General features: G+C 48.1%; 1 protein-coding gene across 2 annotated transcripts in view; it reads left to right on the top strand.

Moving 5' to 3' along the window:
- Window positions 1–21,536, top strand: part of tec (tec protein tyrosine kinase) — a 266,972-nt gene that overhangs the window by 29,818 nt on the left and 215,618 nt on the right. For both annotated transcript variants that reach the window (XM_072496724.1, XM_072496725.1), the window contains exon 2: window positions 4,274–4,468. In XM_072496724.1, the coding sequence (XP_072352825.1) occupies window positions 4,331–4,468 (138 nt within the window). In that variant the 5' untranslated portion in view covers window positions 4,274–4,330. The remainder of the gene's footprint in view (window positions 1–4,273; window positions 4,469–21,536) is intronic.

Genomic DNA, 21,536 nt, shown 5'->3' with positions numbered 1-21,536 from the left:
CACTAACAAATCTCCCCCCCAGGATATTTGTGCCCCTCAGGTTCAGATGTAGACCATCCTGTCTGTAGAGGTCCCACCTTCCCCAGAAAGAGCCCCAGTTATCCAGAAATCTGAATCCCTCCCGCCTGCACCATCCCTGTAGCCACGTGTTTAAATGCTCTCTCTCCCTATTCCTCATCTTACTATCACGTGGCACGGGCAACAACCCAGAGATAACAACTCTGTTTGTTCTAGTTCTGAGCTTCCATCCTAGCTCCCTGAAAGCCTGCCTGACATCCTTGTCCCCTTTCCTACCTATGTCGTTAGTGCCAATGTGGACCACGACTTGGGGCTGCTCCCCCTCCCCCTAAGGACCCGGAAAACACGATCCGAGACATCACGTACCCTTGCACCTGGGAGGCAACATACCAAACGTGAGTCTCTCATGCTCCCACAAAATCTCCTATCTGTGCCCCTGACTATCGAGTCCCCAATTACTAATGCTCTGCTCCTCTCCCCCCTTCCCTTCTGAGCAACAGGGACAGACTCCGTGCCAGAGGCCCGTACCCCATGGCTTACCCCTGGTAAGTCCCCCCCCCCCCCCCCACAAGTATCCAAAGCGGTATACTTGTTTCTCAGGGGAACGACCGCAGGGGATCCCTGCACTGACTGCTTTTTCCCAGTCCCTCTTGCAGTTACCCACCTATCTCCAATCTTTGGTGTAACTAATTCCCTGAAGCTGCTATTTATGACCCCTTCTGCCTCCCGAATGATCCGAAGTTCTTCCAACTCCAGCTCCAGTTCCCTAACTCGGTCTTGGAGGAGCTGGAGATGGCAGCACTTCCTGCAGGTAAAATCAGCAGGGACACTAACTGCATCCCTCACCTCAAACATCCTGCAGGAGGAACATTGCACTCCCTTCCCTGCCATTCCTCTAACTTTCTACCAAGATCTGGCTAACAACTAAATTAAATTTTTATAAAAAATAATAATAATATAATAAAATATGGTACTTACCTCAGACCAATGGGTTTTATTATTAGGTTAGAGGAGGAGGGCGGGTGGGAGACACTACACGTGTAGTGTCTCGGGTTTCCTCTCCACCAGAATTTATTGGTGAGGGTCTTCCCAGACGTCCGCGGGTCGACTTCCTGTTCCCGCCTAAAAAAACTAATTTTTTTAAAAAAAAGTAAAATTCTCAGCTCCTGCTGAAATTGACTAATCAGCCAGATCCACTCCCGCCGAAATCGACTGGCCTGCCCCTGCAAAGACAAGTGCTTTTAAAGGACAGACTTACCTCCCAGCAACCACTTCCGCAATGCTCCCGCTGAAACTGACTCGCCAGCTGTTCTCACGCCGAAATCGAAACCTGAGGAAGGAACAGCGCTCTGAAAGCTAGTGACATCGAAACAAACCTGTTGGTCTTTAACCTGGTGTTGTAAGACTTCGTACTATTTTACAAAGATGAGTGCTCGTTGAAAAGCTGGGGGCGAGGGTGAAAAAAATTTAACATTTTAATCAGTGGGGAGATTTTGCACAATTCTGCATGGCTGAACTGTATTGGTAACTGAATATCAAAGAACACTTTTACATCTAATGTAGTTGCATGTAATTCAAGGAAAATATCCTGGTGCTATTGTTGCAAATAAGTAACTTATTTAGTACTTAGTTTATATACCCGTGTTTAAGATGGTAGAAATGCACAAAGCTTTATGACTGACGATGGCTAACTAAGTTGGAGATCTTAAAAAAACAGGTTTATACTATAATCTTGTTCTATTCCCATCTTATCAAAGTAAATTGTAACTTTATGGCAAGGTGGCACAATGAGTGCAAACTAAAACTCCATAATAACAACATGTATCGATATAGCATCCTTTTTTTCTGTAGTGAGCATTATCAAACAAAATCTGATACTGAGCTACATGACGTGATATTAGAACTGTCACAACTGGAATGGGAGGAATGCACATTTTATCTAGCCCCACTACTCAACATGTTGCAACATTAGTGTAAATGTTTAATTCTCTCCTCAAAGTGGCCAATTATTTACCTTGGCTCCTGTTAGACCTACAATAATAGACTTTAACCAGACTTATTTCAATAAACACCAAATGATTGATTTATTATAAAAATAACCTTATTCTTCTTAAGCAAGTTCTACAAACTGGTTAACACAATTTATTATCTGGAAGTGTAACTATCTATCCTTTTTTAAATGCACCAGCACATACTGACACATGCGCACAACAAACAAATAGTGTCTCTGCAGAAATGGGTGGTTGAAGAAAATGCTTCCTATTTTTTTAAAAAAAAGGATACAATTTATAGGATTTAAATGCTGTTGATATGTCCCTCATGTTACTAGTTCCCAGTAGATGCCTGGAGGCTCTCTACAACAGAGTTCTAGTTTTGGTGTGGCGGAGAATGGAGCAGGATCAATCCTCGTCTTATCTGGTTTTTGAAACCCGAGAGGCTAAATTTTGCTGAAATTAGGATTCCGTGCTGGATACCTGATAGCCGCATCATATTTCAAACAAGGCAAAGAGTGTGCGAGCTGAGCAGCTTTTTCCCTTCTCCGTTCTTTCCAAACAGAGTTCAAGAAACAAGTTCAAAACATAAAGCTCAGACATTTTCCAGTAGATCACCAGGGTCTTTGCCTTTAACACAGTTTGTTCAATCAATTAAAGTAATTGCACTTCAATAAGCAAAGACCCCCCCCCCCCCCCACCATGCTGACATCATTTGATTTCATAGACAAGGCATGCTTGTTGACAGTACAAGGTGAACTTATGACCATTTTAAAGAAAATCAAGGTTGACTTCCAAGGGTCCAAATAATTCAATGTCCTTCTAAATTTTAAAAGAAGATATAGTTCTTGAAGGTATGGTTTTGACAAAACAGGTGACCAAAAGTTTGATGGAAGAGGTAGGTTTCTTTGTGAATCTTATAAAGAAGAAGCAGAGATCTTTATTTCAGACATTGATGGAAAAGGAACCAATGCAGGGCAGCAAGCACAGTGGTGATTGATGAATGGGGTCAGTCAGGATATGGACAGCAGAACTTTGAATGAGCTGAAGTTTACAAGGGTGGCATACATAAGGCCAATAAAGAGAGCAATGGAATATTTCAGTCTGGAGGTGACAAAAGTATGAATGAGGGTTTTAGCAGCAGATGGGCTGAGGCAGCAATGGGGGGATCCAAGCGATATTACAGAGGAAGAAATAGGTGGTCTTGGTGGTGGAGAGGGTATGGGATGAGAAGCTTAGCTCAGGGCCAAATTGTTCACGGCCTGAACATCCTGTTTGTTTCAGCATTAGACAGTTACCAGGGAGGTGGATGGAGTTAGTGGCCAGGGAATGGAGTTTGTGGGGAGTGAGCCGTTGATGGTTGGATTCCTGCACACTTTTTTCCTGCACACTTTTTCAGTCTTTTCTTGAAGTTATGAGCTTGGCAAGGTATGCATTCCAATATTCTACTTGCATGGTTCTAGCCAATAAAACATTTGTTTGGCATGGCATAATGGACCATGTTGGCTTCCCCCAGCCAAGTTCCTTGTATTGCTGTTCAACATGTTACCTCATTACTGCAACATATATTGCAAGTGTGAAAGTGAAATAATGTGGATGTTGGAAACCTGAGATTAATAAAAGGTGTAGTTTCATCCGGTCGTCAACCAGGAACAATCTCTCCACAGATACACTCTAATTTGTATTTTCTGTTTTTATTTCCAAACACTGATTTAGTTTTCAAAACTTTGGTCAGCACAGTGGTTAGCACTGCTGCCTCATGGCGCTGAGGCCCCAGGTTTGATCCCGGCTCTGGGTCACTGTCCGTGTGGAGTTTGCACATTCTCCCCGTGTTTGCGTGGGTTTCACCCCCACAACCCAAAGATGTGCAGGGTAGGTGGATTAGTCACTCTAAATTGCCCCTTAATTGGAAAAAATTAATTGGGTACTCTAAATTTATTTAAAAAATGTTTTCAAAACTTTATTCGAAGTGGTTTTGTTTTATTAGGACAGTAAAATATTACAAAATGGATGTTGAAATCATAAAAAAAACCACAAGGGTTCGATTTTTAGCTAAGCAGATTTTAAGTTTATTTTCAAGAAAGACTTTTGAAAGGTTGATTTTCACTGGAAAAGTAGATTATTGAAAAGCAAACATGATTCCAGTTCAGTGATTTTTTTTTTTTGGGAATCAATCTTAGGTCATTAATATCAAATCAAATGTTGTAAGATTGATTTTTAACATGAAAACCGATAGTGAACTGTTCATTTTTAAAATATTTCAGCCATAGTGTGGTGGGCTTTCTGCTCACTGGTAAGACGTAACGAGATCTTGGGAAGAGATGAATGCAGAGCTCATTCTTGAAGAGACCTTAATTAAAAGATCGCAACAGAAGAAACGGACATCTCCACTCAACTACAAAGAAAGATTGTTTGTTTTGACAAAGTCGAGATTAACGTACTATGATGGTCGTCCTGAGGTGAGGTTGATCATTAATACATTTATGTAAATTTGAGGAATCCCAACATATCCGACAAGGTGGAAATTTTTTGGCATTGCCTTAGTTGAATGTTTTCGTTGTTAGTTCACATGTATATTTTCAAAAAAGTGGAAATTCAAAAAATTGCCTGAATCCGTGTCATATTTCAAGATTGTTTTTAACCATTTTCTAAATTTCATTCAATGGTTATGCATTAAAGCAGGTGTGTTTGCGTCAATTTAAAAAAAGAACACAAAAGCTAGCTGGTTTTTAAACGCGCTTTGGAGTTGTACATCTTGTCCTGCAACTAACCAATAATTTGTCAGGCTGTTTCATACCATTGTGTTGGAAAATCTGTGGTTTTGGATGCTTTTTCATTCATCCAACAGATGTGGGTGTTCCTGGCAAGCCCTACATTTATTACCAATCCCAAATTCCCTTGAGCAAGCCATGGTAAGCCACCTTTTGAATATACTTGAATGACTTTCCATGCCATTTCAGAAGCCAGAATTAATCATGTTACTGTGAGTTTGGAGTAGCATAGAGACCAGAACAGGTAAGCATGGCAAATTTCAGAAAATAAGAATCTGAGCAGACGACATGGCCTCTTGAGCCTATTCCATCATCCAGTAGGATCTCAGCTGATTTTTGACCTCAACTCCACCTTTCCGCCTGTTCTCCCTATACCTCAATCACCTGAGGATCCCAAAAGTTAATCCATCATGACCTTGAATACACTCAACAATGGTTTCCTTTCCTAAAGAGCATTAGTGAACCAGATGGGTTTTAAGTCAAGTCAGTAGTTTTATGGTCAATATTATTAATAGTAGCTTTATAGTTCACGATTTATTTAACTAATGAAGTTAAATCTCTGAACTGCAATAGTGGGATTGGAATTCATTTCTCCAGATCACTACTCCTACCCTCTGGATGTAAATCCAATAACATAACACTATAAACTGGTACATGTGATTGATGAGAGATGGCTGGCATATAATCTCCTCCTCTTGAGTTGGCAATACAGGAGGATTTAAAAACAAAAAGAGACATGTCAGCCAAAATTTTCAAATATTAAACTGAAGTATGAATTTTTTCTAGGCTTGGATATTTAGTGTGGAATGGTTTGGTGTTATTTTGTTGAAGTAGAGCAAGATGTCTAATTGATTTGTCAAAGCATAATACGTTCATAATTTTCCATTATTACAAAAATACATGTACTGTTAGAACTGAGATGGAAGGAGCATTTTATCCAATCCCACTACTCCACAGGTCACATCATTCATTTAAAAGTTTAGTTCACTCACCAAAATGGCCAGTTATTTTACCTTCACAACTGTTAGACCCAGTATTAAAGAGACTTTAACCAGTGTTCTTCCAATGAACTCCGAATAGTTGATTTGTCATAACACAGAACCTTTTAAGAAGTTGGAAGAACAGGCTAATGCACAATTGTGATCTGGATGTACAACTATCAAACTTTTATAAATTCCCAAGTGTACACACATGGACGCACAAGTTGTCTCTGCGGAGGTGGCTAGTCAGAAAGAAAATTGATAAAAGGCTAAGGTTCGCAGAGGTTCAACGCTGTCGATCTAGAGCTTTCTTTTGTGAAGTCGGGCCTCTGGTCCCAGTAGATGTCTGGAAGCTCTCGCCAATAGAGCTTCAGCCTGGAGGAAAATATAGAGCTGGACCAATTCTTGTTTCAGGTTTCCAAATGCAGACCAGTTTTACCCAGAGAATTCTCTGGTTGCAGGATGATAACTTCACCTGGAATTTCAGGCAAGGCAGGAAGACCAGCTGGGCAGCTTTTCACTTTCTCAATTCAGTCCCAAATGAACTCGCAAAATGCAGAGTTCAAAATAACAGGTTCAAAACTTAGCTGGAAGTTGATTCGAGTCTTTATCTTACCAGGTAAATTAGTATCTGGTGCAAACACACATCAAAGTTTTTTTTAAAATGGGGATTACACACAAGGATTACTTGTAAAGCCTTCCAGTTGCTTCCCACTTATGCTATTGTCAAAATGACAATCAGGTTTTCAACTAGACTGCTCTATCCATGAATCATTTTTATATTGCTGCAAGTAGAACATATTGATTTCAATTTTAATTCAATCCTATTAGCTTGAACTTGTTTTCCCTTGTCTTCCTTTCAAAATTTAATTTAAAGTTCTGGAATTACCCTTTTCATATCTTTTTGTACCTTAAGATGACTTCTCAAGTGTTTCCTTTCAATGCGAAGAGCTCATGTTTTTCCAGATTTTATTTTCATAACTGAGTGCCCTTTACACCAGGATTGTTCCCATGGTTTTTTTTCTTTCCTACTTACAATTTGACTAATACCTATGAAACGATGGTTACGTGTCAGTTATTTCTAGAACTGCACAACCTCTGCAGTAGGGATTGTTCTGGGGAATCACCTGCTTTTGTGTCTCTCCTTTGGGTCATCTGCGCAGTCTGATATAATTCTAACTATTTTAAAAGTTTGTGAAAATGTATGTACTCTGTTAGCTTGATGATGCTTATTTGAGATTTTAATCATGCTTTGTAGAACTTACTCATTTGAATGATTTTAACCTGGGGTGGATTTAGGGTGGGCTGGAATCTCCACAGACCCTTGGTATGAGGCCTGGACCACTTAACACCTGGACCTTATTTAAATTTCATGGGTTGCAGGCAGAATCAGTCAGCCTACCCACAGGACCCATGCAGTTGCTGGTGTGATACTTGACACCTGTCTGAAGTGTTGATATACAGAAAGTGAAGTTAGATCCTGTGGCTGCATTTCCAATTAAGCGAACGTGTAAGATTTTTTGGCAAGGTAAATGTGAGTCACGGGGATAATCTCTGCTTTTGAGGTACCAGTTGAGTAAGTGAAGGACAGGAAGCAGCAGTCCTTTTTACCATAACCTGCAATGATATCCCAAGGCCAGGATGAAGCAGGCCTGGATGGAAGTGACTTACTCGACCTGTGTCAATACCATCACCCCTGGAACTTGCCTTCAGTACAGAAGACATTCAATGACCATGAGGAGCATCAGCGAGTAAAGGTCTTGATAATTTGCTAACACCTTGCAGCATCATCTGACGTCCTTCCATCACTCAGCAATTTGCTCCCACATTTTCCCCAGACAATCACGAGGTGAGACTAAAATAAATATTCTTATTCTAAAAAATCTTAATTTTTCTCTTCACATCACACATTAACAACATTTTCTCCACACAAGTTACAACTTTAACAGTGATCAACCGCATTCGGCAACTGCATCCACCATCGTGTCCTCATTTCGCACATATATTCACCTCTTTCTGTTTATCACTCCCCAACTTCATTCTGGATTACCTTTTCTCCACCCTGCACAGTATGCACATGCTCTACTCATCTCTATTACCTTCTAAACAGCTACTCAACAACTCCCTGTTTCCTCATATCTTTCAACATTGAAGCATAATATCATGGTGAGATCCAATACAGATCGGTTGTAGTCCCCAATATTTAAGACATTGCAGGCAGAGCAAAAAGCTCAATACATCACTCATCTTGGCATTATTGAGCATCCATGATGGAGAGCCTAGTAGTGTACTGAAGTAGTGTGTCTGCGTAAGGTGATGAATATCTTGTTTCATGGTTATTGGTAATGGTTAATTCTGGAAAAATTGTTGTTGTGAAGATCAGGGGCGTCATTCTCCGACCCCCCGCCGGGTTGGAGAATCGCCGGGGGCTGCCGTGAATCCCGCCCCCGCTGGTTGCCGAAGTCTCCGGCACCGGATATTCGGCGGGGGCGGGAATTGGGCCGCGCCGGTTGGCGGGCCCCCCCACTCGATTCTCCGGCCCAGATGGGCCGAAGTCCCGCCGATAAATTGCCTGTCCCGCCGGTGTGGATTAAACCACCGTTTGAACGGCAGGACAAGGCGGCGTGGGCGGGCTCCGGGGTCCTGGGGGGGGGGGGGCGCGGGGCGATCTGGCCCTGGGGGGTGCCCCCACAGTGGCCTGGCCCGCAATCGGGGCCCACCGATCCGCGGGCGGGCCTGTGCCGTGCGGGTACTCTTTCCCTTCCGCCTTCGCCACGGTTTCCACCATGGCGGAGGCGGAAGAGACTCCCTCCACTGCGCATGCACGGGAAACTGTCAGCGGCCGCTGACGCTCCCGCGCATGCGCCGCCCCGCGATGTCATTTCCGCGCCAGCTGGCGGGGCAACAAAGGCCGTTTCCGCCAGCTGGCGGGGCGGAAATTCCTACGGCGTTGGCCTAGCCCCTCAATGTTGGGGCTCGGCCCCCAAAGATGCGGAGCATTCCGCACCTTTGGGACGGCGTGATGCCCGTCTGATTGGCGCCGTTCTGGGCGCCAGTCGGCGGACATCGCGCCGTTTTGGGAGAATTTCGCCCCAGGTAACTAAAGCCCAGCATTTTAGAGGTTGCCAGAACATCTGAAAGAAAATAGTAGTTCAGAAGGCTACCCATGTTTGATTGAGTGATTGGTTTATTGTCACATGTACCAAAGTAGAGTGAAAAGTATTTTTTTGCGGCCAAGGAAACGTACACAGTAGACAAAAAAAATAATCGACAAAGTACTTTGACAAATAAGTAATTGGTTACAGTGCGGAACAAGGGCCAATCAAAGCAAAAACAACACGTTTGTTTAATAGCATCAGAACAGAAGCGGTAAAGCCCTGAACAGGAGGATGGCGTACTTAGCTGGAGAATTGGAGATGTAATATCTATGCTGCTTGCAAAGAAGTGCAGTCCAGAGAGATTATTTTGTAAATTGGAGCTAAATTAATTGAAAACATTTGGTGAACCGTGAAAGGTTATCATGGAGAAGGACAGTGTTCAATCTTTGAAAGTAAAGAATTGAAATTCCTCATGAGGGAGGCAGAGTTTTAATGAAATTCTGTGACTAACAGTGGACCCTGGCATATTGATAAGTTGCTGAGAAATCTGTGGTATCTGTCTTGGTTGAATCATAGAATCCCTGCAGTGCAGAAGGGGCGCCTTTGGCCTATTGAATCTGCACCAAACCTCCGAAAGAGCACCCTACCCAGGCCCACTCCCCCTCCTATTCCCGTAACACCGTAGCCTAACCTACACCTCTTTGGACACCTAAGGAGCAATTTAGCATGACCAATCAACCTAACCTGCACATCTTTGGATTGTGGGAGGAAGCCGGAGCACCCGCAGGAAACCCAGGCGGACAAGGAGATAATGTGTAAATTCCACACAGCACAGTCATCCAAGGCCGGAATTGAACTTGGGTGCCTGGTGCTGTGAGGCAGCAGTGCTAATCGCTATGCCACCGTGCCTCCCAGGTGCATCTGTTACATAATGTGCAGTGTGGTGTGGTTGACCACAGTTTGGCTGTTAATTCATATTTACCTCTGGTTTATTCTGAATGTTGGAATTTATTAATTTTTTAAATAAAAATTTGGAGTACCCAATTAATTTTTTCCATTTGAGGGGCAATTTGGCATGGCCAATCCACCTACCGTGCACATCTTTGGTTTGTGGGGGCGAAACCCACGGAAACACGGTGAGAATGTGCAAACTCCACACTGACAGTGACACAGAGCCGGGATCGAACCTGGGACAGATACAAGACGCTTGTTAAAAGTCTCTGCCATTTCCTTGTTTCCGTTTTTTAATTTCCCAGTCTCACACTTTAAGGGACAAACACCCACTCTAGCTACTCCTTTCTGTTGTATATTTTTTGGAATTGATTCTTTGGCAGTTTTTTTCCACATATCCTCAGTTTTCCCACTTTTTGTAGTTATCCTTTGCTGGTTTCTAAAATTTCCCCAATCTTCTGGCCTACTAATATTTGTAACATTGTACACCTTTTCTTTAGTTTCAAATCCTATTTGGCTTCCTTAGTTATCTACAGATGGTTCATCCAGACATGAAACTCTTGTTCAATGCCTCCACCCACTTCCTTTTTGTCCATTATCAATTCCCCAGACACATTCTCTAGAGGACCAAAACTCACTTTAGTTACACGTCCTATTTAAATACCTGCAGAAACTCTTACTGTCTTTTTATATTACAAGACCGCTTTCTCACATGCTCTACTTTAAAAAAATAAATTGGCCATTCTGCTGATCTATGGCAAATCTTTGCAGTGCCAGGGACCCGGGTTCAATTCCGGCCTTGGGTAACTGTGTGGCGTTTGCACTTTTTTTCAAAAATATATTTTATTCCAAACATGCTTTTTAAAAAAAAAAGCAAGGTACGCAAATACACACCCCACAAAGTCCACTGTTTGTGCAATTTTCCCCCTTTTACACCCATTTGTTCTTGATCCTCACTACTTGCCCCAACCACCCACATCGCTTGTTTTGTGCAAAGTCCCTCACTCTGCATATATCTAAAATCACTCCCCCTTGGCAACTCAAACCTCTCCAGCAACTCATCCAGACCTGTAAACTTCCCTTCCAAATACAAGTCGTGTTTGCACTTTCTCCCCGTGTCTGCGGGGGTTTCCTCCGGGTGCTCCGGTTTCCTCCCACAGTCCAAAGATGTGCCGGTTAAGTGGATTGGCCATGGTAAAAATTGTACTTTAGTGCTCAAAGATTAGATGGGGTTACAGGTTTACGGGGGAGTGGGCTTTGAGGTTCGGTGCAATCTTGATGGCCCAAACGGCCTCCTTCTACACTGTAGGGATTCTATGATTTATACAGGGTTTCTTTCAATTTGAACTTACCGTAACTTCCTCATTGAGCTGCAAGTGATGCATCTTTCTCACTGGAATATTTCTTTGCCGAGAGTTATTAAATTATCTCCTTAAATGACTGCCATTGCAAAACTACCGTCCTCTTTTTTTTTTTTTATAAAATATTTTATTGAAAATTTTTGGTCAACCAACACAGTACATTGTGCATCCTTTACACAATATTATAACAACACAAATAACAATGACCTATTTTATAAACAGAAAATGAATAAATAATAAATAACAAAAATGAAAACTAATCCTAGTTGGCAACTGCCTTATCACAAATAACACTCTCCAAAAATATAATTTAACAGTCCAATATATAATTATCTGTAGCAACGACCTATACATATTATACAGTATATATTAACAACCCTGAGAGTCCTTCTGGTTCCTCCTCCTCTCTCTCTCTCTCTCTCTCTCTCTCTCTCTCTCTCTCTCTCTCTCTCTCTCTCTCTCTCTCTCTCTCTTTCTCTTTCTCTTTCTCTTTCTCTTCCCCCCTCCCCCCCCCAAAAATCCTGGGCTGCTGCTGCTGCCTTTTTTCCATTCCATCTATCTTTCTGCGAGGTATTCGACAAACGGTTGCCACCGCCTGGTGAACCCTTGAGCCGACCCCCTTAGAATAAACTTAATCCGCTCTAGCTTTATAAACCCTGCCATGTCATTTATCCAGGTCTCCACCCCCAGGGGCTTGGCTTCTTTCCACATTAGCAATATCCTGCGCCGGGCTACTAGGGACGCAAAGGCCAAAACATCGGCCTCTCTCGCCTCCTGCACTCCCGGCTCTTGTGCAACCCCAAATATAGCCAACCCCCAGCTTGGTTCTACCCGGACCCCCACTACTTTTGAAAGCACCTTTGTCACCCCCATCCAAAACCCCTGTAGTGCCGGGCATGACCAAAACATATGGGTATGATTCGCTGGGCTTCTCGAGCACCTCGCACACCTATCCTCCACCCCAAAAAATTTACTGAGCCGTGCTCCAGTCATATGCGCCCTGTGTAATACCTTAAACTGAATCAGGCTTAGCCTGGCACACGAGGACGACGAGTTTACCCTGCTTAGGGCATCTGCCCACAGCCCCTCCTCGATCTCCTCCCCAGCTCTTCTTCCCATTTCCCTTTTAGTTCATCTACCATAGTCTCCCCTTCGTCCCTCATTTCCCTATATATATCTGACACCTTACCATCCCCCACCCATGTCTTTGAGATCACTCTGTCCTGCACCTCTTGTGTCGGGAGCTGCGGGAATTCCCTCACCTGTTGCCTCGCAAAAGCCCTCAGTTGCATATACCTGAATGCATTCCCTTGGGGCAACCCATATTTCTCGGTCAGCACTCCCAGACTCGCGAACTTCCCATCCACAAACAGATCTTTCAGTTGCGTTATTCCTGCTCTTTGCCACATTCCATATCCCCCATCCATTCCCCCCGGGGCAAACCTATGGTTGTTTCTTATCGGGGACCCCCCCAAGGCTCCAGTCTTTCCCCTCAACGCTATCGCCAGGGGCTCAATCGCCAGTGCAAACAATAATGGGGACAGAGGGCATCCCTGCCTTGTCCCTCTATGGAGCCGCAAATATGCAGATCCCCGTCCATTCGTGACCACGCTCGCCATCGGGGCCCTATACAACAGCTGCACCCATCTAACATACCCCTCTCCAAAACCAAATCTCCTCAACACCTTCCACAAATAATCCCACTCCACTCTATCAAATGCTTTCTCGGCATCCATCGCCACTACTATCTCTGTTTCCCCCTCTGGTGGGGGCATCATCATTACCCCTAACAGCCTCCGTATATTCGTGTTCAGCTGTTTCCCCTTCACAAACCCAGTTTGGTCCTCGTGGACCACCCCCGGGACACATTCCTCTATTCTCATTGCCATTACCTTGGCCAGAATCTTGGCATCTACATTTAGGAGGGAAATAGGTCTATAGGACCCACATTGTAGCGGGTCCTTTTCCTTCTTTAAGAAAAGAGATATCGTTGCTTCAGACATAGTCGGGGGCAGTTGTCCCCTTTTCTTTGCCTCATTAAAGGTCCTCGTCAATACCGGGGCGAGCAAGTCCACATATTTTCTATAGAATTCGACTGGGAATCCATCCGGTCCTGGGGCCTTTCCTGCCTGCATGCTCCTAATTCCGTTCACCACTTCTTCTACCTCGATCTGTGCTCCCAGTCCCACCCTTTCCTGCTCTTCCACCTTGGGAAATTCCAGCCGATCCAAAAAGCCCATCATTCTCTCCCTCCCATCCGGGGGTTGAGCTTCATATAATTTTTTATAAAATGTCTTGAACACTCCATTCACTCTCTCCGCTCCCCGCTCCATCTCTCCTTCCTCATCCCTCACTCCCCCTATTTCCCTCGCTGCTCCCCTTTTCCTCAATTGGTGTGCCAGCAACCTGCTCGCCTTCTCCCCATATTCGTACTGTACACCCTGTGCCTTCCTCCATTGTGCCTCTGCAGTGCCCGTAGTCAGCAAGTCAAATTCTACATGTAGCCTTTGCCTTTCCCTGTACAGCCCCTCCTCCAGTGCTTCCGCATATTGTCTGTCCACCCTCAAAAGTTCTTGCAGCAACCGCTCCCGTTCCTTACACTCCTTCCCTTTATGTGCCCTTATTGATATCAGCTCCCCTCTAACCACCGCCTTCAGCGCCTCCCAGACCACTCCCACCTGGACCTCCCCATTATCATTGAGTTCCAAGTACTTTTCAATGCACCCCCTCACCCTTAAACACCCCCCCTCATCTGCCATTAGTCCCATGTCCATTCTCCAGGGTGGGCGCCCTCCTGTTTCCTCCCCTATCGCCAAGTCTACCCAGTGTGGAGCGTGATCCGAAATGGCTATAGCCGTATACTCCGTTCCCCTCACCTTCGGGATCAACGCCCTTCCCAGCACAAAAAAGTCTATTCGCGAGTAGACTTTATGGACGTAGGAGAAAAACGAGAACTCCTTACTCCTAGGTCTGCTAAATCTCCACGGGTCTACACCTCCCATCTGCTCCATAAAATCTTTAAGTATCTTGGCTGCTGCCGGCCTCCTTCCAGTCCTGGACTTCGACCTGTCCAGCCCTGGTTCCAACACCGTATTAAAATCTCCCCCCATTATCAGCTTTCCCATCTCTAGGTCCGGAATGCGTCCTAGCATCCGCCTCATAAAATTGGCATCATCCCAGTTCGGGGCATATACGTTTACCAAAACCACCGTCTCCCCCTGTAGTTTGCCACTCACCATCACGTATCTGCCCCCGTTATCCGCCACTATAGTCTTTGCCTCGAACATTACCCGCTTCCCCACTAATATAGCCACCCCCCTGTTTTTCGCATCTAGCCCCGAATGGAACACCTGCCCCACCCATCCTTTGCGTAGCCTAACCTGGTCTATCAGTTTCAGGTGCGTTTCCTGTAACATAACCACATCTGCCTTAATTTTCTTAAGGTGTGCGAGTACCCGTGCCCTCTTTATCGGCCCGTTCAGCCCTCTCACGTTCCACGTGATCAGCCGGGTTGGGGGGCTTCCTACCCCCCCCCCCCCCCCCCCTTGTCGATTTAGCCATCCCCTTTTTCCAGCTCCTCACCCGGTTCCCACGCAGCTGTATCTCCCCAGGCGGTGCCCCCCCGCCCAGCCCCTCCCATACCAGCTCCCCCCTCTCCCCAGCACCAGCAACCCAGTAATTCCCCCTCCCACCCCCCCCGCTCGCGTAATTACTCCCCCCATGTTGCTCCCAGAAGTCAGCAAACTCTGGCCGACCTCGGCTTCCCCCCCCTTGACCTCGGCTCGCACCGTGCAACGCCCCCTCCTTCCTGCTTCTCTATTCCCGCCATGATTATCATAGCGCGGGAACCAAGCCCGCGCTTCTCCCTTGGCCCCGCCCCCAATGGCCAACGCCCCATCTCCTCCACCTCCCCCCCTCCCCCCATCACCACCTGTGGAAGAGAGAAAAGTTACCACATCGCAGGATTAGTACATAAAACTCTTTCCCCCCTTTTTAACCCCCCTCTTCGCCCCCCACATTCGCCCCACCACTTGGTTCAAACATTCTTTTTAATAACCCGCTCATTCCAGTTTTTCTTCCACAATAAAAGTCCACGCTTCATCTGCCGTCTCAAAGTAGTGGTGCCTCCCTCGATATGTGACCCACAGTCTTGCCGGTTGCAGCATTCCAAATTTCATCTTTTTATGAAGCACCGCCTTGGCCCGATTTAAAGCTCGTCCTCCTTCTCGCCACCTCCGCACTCCAGTCTTGATAAACGCGGATCACCGCGTTCTCCCATTTACTGCTCCGAGTTTTCTTTGTCCATCTAAGGACCATTTCTCTATCCTTAAAACGGAGGAATCTCACCACTATGGCTCTGGGAATTTCTCCTGCTCTCGGTCCTCGCGCCATCACTCGGTATGCTCCCTCCACCTCCAACGGACCCGCCGGGGCCTCCGCTTCCATTAACGAGTGCAGCATCGTGCTCACATATGCCCCGACGTCCGCTCCCTCCGCACCTTCAGGAAGACCAAGAATCCTCAAGTTGTTCCTCCTTGCGTTGTTCTCCAGTGCCTCCAACCTTTCCACACATCGTTTCTGATGTGCCTCATGCATCTCTGTCTTCACCACCAGGCCCTGTATGTTGTCCTCATTCTCGGCTGCCTTTGCCTTCACGACCCGAAGCTCCCGCTCCTGGGTCTTTTGTTGCTCCTTTAGCCCTTCGATCGCCTGTAGTATCGGGGCCAACAGCTCTTTCTTCATTTCCTTTTTGAGCTCTTCCACACAGCATTTCAAGAACTCTTGTTGTTCAGGGCCCCATGTTAAACTGCCACCTTCCGATGCCATCTTGGTTTTTGCTTGCCTTCCTTGCCGCTGTTCTAAAGGATCCACTGCAATCTGGCCACTTTCTCCTCCTTTTTTCATCCGTATCCAGGGGGGATTCCCTTCTGGTTTACCGCACAATGTTTTTAGCCGTCAAAATTGCCGTTGGGGCTCCTATCAAGAGCCCAAAAGTCCGTTTCACCGGGAGCTGCCGAAACGTGCGACTCAGCTGGTCATCGCCGCACCCGGAAGTCCACCATCCTACTTTTTAACCGACTTTCCCGGTTCACTTTAGCAAGCTCTGCTTTTATACCCTTATAATTGCCTTTATTCAGGTTCAAAACACTAATCTTTGACTCACACTTTCACCCCTTAAAACTGAACTTGAAATTCTATCATGTTATGATCGCTGCCATCAAAAGTCTCCTTTATCTTGAGTTTATTGATTAACTCTGTTTCATTGCTCATTACCAGGTCTAGAATAGCCTGCACCCTGGTTGGTACTGCTCCAAGAAATTGCCCCAAACTAATTTTTCAGGCTACTGTTGCCAATCTTGCTTGCCCAACCTCCATGTGGATTAAAGTCACCCTTAATTGGACTTCCGGGTCGCGGCGATGCGGAGCTAAGCCGCGCGAGTCGGCAGCTCCCGCAGAAACGGACTTTTGGGCCCGCTAACGGAGCCCCAACGGACCTTCCCCGTGGGGAAGAACGGAGGAAGTCCCCTACAGACCTGCATGGACCGGACCCGCAGTGAAACGGCGAGGAAAGCGGCCCTGGAGCAGCGGGAGAAGAAAGAAACAAAATGGCGGCGCCCATGGACAGAGAGGAGATCATCATGAAAGAGTTCATCAAGTGCTGCTTCGAGGAGCTGCGTAAGGAGATGGTGGCGCCTATACTGGCAATGGTGGAAAAACTTAGAGCAACCCGGAAAGCCCAAGAGGTGAAGATTCAGGAGATCCAGGAAAAAGTGAGTGAGAACGGCGACGAGCTCGTGGGCCTGGCGGAGAGAGTGGAGCGGCACGATGCGCTGCACAGGACGTGGGCGGGAAGACTCGAAGACCTGGAGAACAGATCAAGGAGAAATAATCTGAGGATCCTGGGTCTCCCAGAAGGAGTGGAGGGGGCTGATGCCGCGGCATATGCGGGCACAATGATCGGGACGCTGATGGGTGCGGAGGCCCCTCCCGGGATTGCTGGAGCTGGATGGGGCGCACCAAGTGCTAGCGAGGAAGCCTAAGACAAAAGAGCCGCCAAGGGCGATGGTGGTGAGATTTCACCGGTTTACGGACAGAGGGTCCTGAAATGGGCCAAGAAGGAACGGAGCAGCAAGTGGGACAATGCGGAGATCAGAATATACCCGGACTGGAGCGCGGAGGTCGCTAAGCGGAGAGCGGGTTTCAACCGGGCCAAAGCGGTGCTGCATCGGAAAGGAGTGAAATTTGGAATGCTGCAGCCAGCGCGACTGTGGGTTACACATAATGGCCAACACCACTACTTCGAAACACCCGAAGAGGCGTGGACCTTTATACCAGCTGAAATATTGGACTCTCATTGAGGGTTTGTGTGGGAGGGGGGTGTTTGAGGGTTGAAGTATGATGGTTGTTGTACATAGGGGGTCAACCACGCGCAGGAAAGGATATATGGGCTGGGGGAGAGGGACAAGGCCATGACAGGAGCTGTGCCATGTGAGGCGGGGCAGGCTTTGGGAAGCGCGGGGTTGTCTTTCCCGCGCGCGGCAAAAAAAGGCGGGAAGGGGAACAAACGAATGTACATTGATTGGGAGATTCCCACACTGGGGGGTTAAAGGGATGGCGGGGGAAGCCGGGGTCAACAGGTGTCAGCTGACTTACGGGAGGGATATGGGGGGGGCGCAAAAAAGCTAGACTGGGATATAGCGGGGGGGGGAAGGGAGGGGAGAGGAGGGAGGGGGCGGGGGGGGGGGAGGGGAGGGGAGGGTTGCGGCTGCACTGGCCGAAAGAGAACGGGACACAGAAGAGGTGGCGGGGGGGGGGGGGGGGGGGGGGGGGGAGGGTTGCGGCTGCACTGGCCGAAAGAGAACGTGACACAGAAGAGGTGGCTGGGGCGGGGGTCCCCCAGCTGGGGGACTGGAGAGTGAGGGAGACGCGGACAAGGGACTGGCCCAGGAAAGGAGATGGCTAGTCGGCGTGGGGTGGGGTGTGAGTGTCCCTCCGATCCGGCTGATAACGTGGAACGTGAGGGGCCTGAATGGGCCGGTCAAGCGGGCTCGAGTGTTCGCGCACTTGAAGGGACTGAAGGCAGATGTGGCAATGCTCCAAGAGACACACCTGAAGGTGGCGGACCAGGTCAGGTTATGAAAGGGATGGGTAGGACTGGTATTTCACTCGGGATTGGACGCAAAAAATAGAGGGGTGGCAATTCTGGTGGGAAAGCATGTGTCATTTGCGGCCAAGACTTTTGTAGCGGATAATGGAGGGAGATATGTGATGGTGAGTGGTAGGTTGCAAGGGACGTGGGTGGTGTTGGTAAACGTATACGCCCCAAACTGGGATGATGCTGGATTCATGAAGCGCATGTTGGGGCGCATTCCGGACCTGGAGGTAGGAGGACTAATAATGGGAGGGGATTTCAATACGGTGCTGGACCCAGCACTGGACCGCTCCAGATCAAGGACGGGAAGGAGGCCGGCGGCGGCCAAGGTACTTGGGGGGGGGGGTTTATGGATCAGATGGGGGGAGTGGACCCATGGAGGTTTGCAAGACCGCAGGCCAGGGAATTTTCTTTTTCTCCCACGTGCATAAGGCTTACTCCCGGATAGATTTCTTTGTTCTGGGCAGGGCGCTCATCCAGAGAGTGGGAGGAACGGAGTATTCGGCCATAGCCGTTTCGGACCATGCCCCGCACTGGGTGGAAATGGGGCTGGGAGAGGAGAGGGACCAACGCCAGCTGTGGCGGCTGGATGTGGGACTGCTGGCGGACGAGGTGGTGTGTGGGAAGGTGAGGGGGTGTATCGAAAGGTACTTGGAGGCCAATGACAACGGGGAGGTGCGAGTGGGGGTGGTATGGGAGGCGTTGAAGGCGGTGATCAGGGGAGAGCTGATCTCCATCAGGGCTCATAGGGAGAAGATAGAGGGAATGGAAAGGGAGAGGCTAGTGGGGGAGATCTTGCAGGTGGACAGGAGATACGCAGAGGCCCCGGAGGAAAGATTACTTGGGGAAAGGCGACGGCTCCAGACGGAGTTTGACCTGCTGACCACGGGCAAGGCGGAGGCACAGTGGAGGAAGGCGCAAGGGGCGATTTACGAGTACAGGGAAAAGGCTAGTCTGCTGGCGCACCAGCTCCGTAAGAGGGCGGCAGCGAGGGAAATAGGGATAATCAAAGATGGAAGGGGAGCCACGGTTCGAAGGGCAATGGAAATAAATAAGGTATTTAAGGACTTCTATGAAGAGCTGTACAGATCCCAGCCCCCAGGGGGGAAGGGGGGTGAGGCGATTCCTGGACCAGCTGGGGTTCCCGAGGGTGGAGGAGCAGGAGGTGGTTGGTTTGGGGGCACCAATTGGGTTGGAGGAGTTGAGTAAGGGTTTGGGGAGCATGCAGGCGGGGAAGGCCCCGGGGCCGGACGGGTTCCCGGTGGAATTCTATAGAAAATATGTGGACCTGCTGGCCCCGCTACTAGTGAGGACCTTCAACGAGGCAAAAGAGGAGGGAATCCTGCCCCAGACTGTCGGAGGCGACAATCTCCCTGATTCTAAAGCGAGACAAGGATCCACAGCAATGTGGATCGTACAGGCCGATTTCGCTCCTCAATGTGGATGTGGATGCTAAGCTATTGGCAAAGGTACTGGCCACTAGGATTGAGGACTGTGTCCCGGGGGTGATTCACGAAGACCAAACGGGATTTGTAAAGGGCAGGCAGTTAAATACCAATGTGCGGCGGCTCTTAAACGTGATAACGATGACATCGGAGGAGGGAGAGGCGGAGATAGTGGCAGCTACGGACGCGGAAAAAGCCTTTGACCGAGTAGAGTGGGAGTACCTCTGGGAGGTATTGCGCAGGTTTGGGTTCGGGGGAGGGTTTATTAGATGGGTTAAGCTCCTTTACAGCGCCCCGGTGGCGAGCGTAGTGACAAACCGGCGGAGTACTTTCGGCTGTACCGAGGGACGAGACTGGGTGCCCCTGTCCCCCCTCTTGTTTGCATTGGCGATCGAACCCTTGGCCATATCACTTAGGGAGTCTCAGAAATGGAGGGGGATAGTCCGCGGGGGAGAGGGGCATCGGTTAATCGCTATATGTGGATGACCTGCTGCTATACGTGGCGGACCCAATGGAGGGGATGGTGGAGGTCATGCAGACTCTGAAGGAGTTTGGAGAGTTCTCGGGCTACAAGCTTAATGTAGAGAAGAGTGAGCTTTTTGTATTACAGGCAGGGGACCAAGAAAGAGGGATAGGGGACCTACCGCTGAGGAGGGCGGAGAGGAGTTTTTGGTATCTGGGGATAGTTGGGGGGCCCTACATAAACTGAATTTGACGAGGGTGGAGGAGGATTTTAAAAGATGGGACATGCTCCCGCTCTCGTTGGCGGATAGGGTGCAGTTGGTCAAAACGGTGGTCCTTCCGAGGTTTTTGTTCGTGTTTCAGTGCCTCCCCATCGTGATCACCAAGGGCTTTTTCAAGAGAGTAGGTAGGAGTATCATAGGGTATGTGTGGGCAAATAAGACCCCGAGGGTTAGGAGAGGGTTCTTGGAACGCAACAGGGACCGAGGAGGGTTGGCTTTGCCAAACCTAGAGAGTTACTACTGGGCAGCAAATGTGGCGATGGTCCGTAAGAGGGTTATGGAGGGAGAGGGGGCGGCATGGAAGAGGATGGAGATGGCGTCCTGTAAAGGAACGAACCTGGGGGCGCTGGTAACGGCACCGCTGCCGCTCTGGCCGACAAAATACACCACAAGCCCGGTGGCGGCAGCAACACTAAAGATCTGGGGCCAGTGGAGAAGACACGGGTGCAATGGGAGCATCGGTGTGGTCCCCGATCAGGGGTAACCACCGGTTTGTCCCGGGGAAGATGGACGGGGGGGGGGGGTTTCCAAGGCTGGCATCGGGCGGGGATAAGAAGAATGGGGGACCTGTTCATTGACGGGACATTTGCGAGCCTGGGGGCACTGGAGGAGAAATTTGAGTTACCCCTGGGAAATGCATTTAGATATATGCAGGTGAGGGCTTTTGTGAGGCGACAGGTCAGGGAATTTCCGTTGCTCCCGGCACAAGAAGTTCAAGATAGGGTGATCTCGGGGGTATGGGTCGGGGAGGGCAAGGTGTCGGAAACATACCAAGAGATGAAAGAAGAGGGGGAAGCGCGAGTAGAAGAACTGGAAGGTAAATGGGAGGAGGAGCTGGGGGAGGAGATTGAGGAAGGGCTATGGGCCGACGCCCTGGGTAGGGTTAATACCTCCTCCTTGTGTGCCAGGCTCAGTCTGATACAATTTAAGGTGGTTCACAGAGCGCATCTGACGAGGGCGAGGCTGAGTATGTTCTTTGGGATAGAGGATAGATGTGAAAGATGTTCGGGGAGCCCGGCGAACCA

Source organism: Scyliorhinus torazame, chromosome 3, assembly GCF_047496885.1.
Source record: "Scyliorhinus torazame isolate Kashiwa2021f chromosome 3, sScyTor2.1, whole genome shotgun sequence".
Taxonomy (NCBI): domain Eukaryota; kingdom Metazoa; phylum Chordata; class Chondrichthyes; order Carcharhiniformes; family Scyliorhinidae; genus Scyliorhinus; species Scyliorhinus torazame.
The sequence above is the reverse complement of the archived record's forward strand: the minus strand, read 5'-3'. Positions and strand labels throughout refer to the sequence as shown.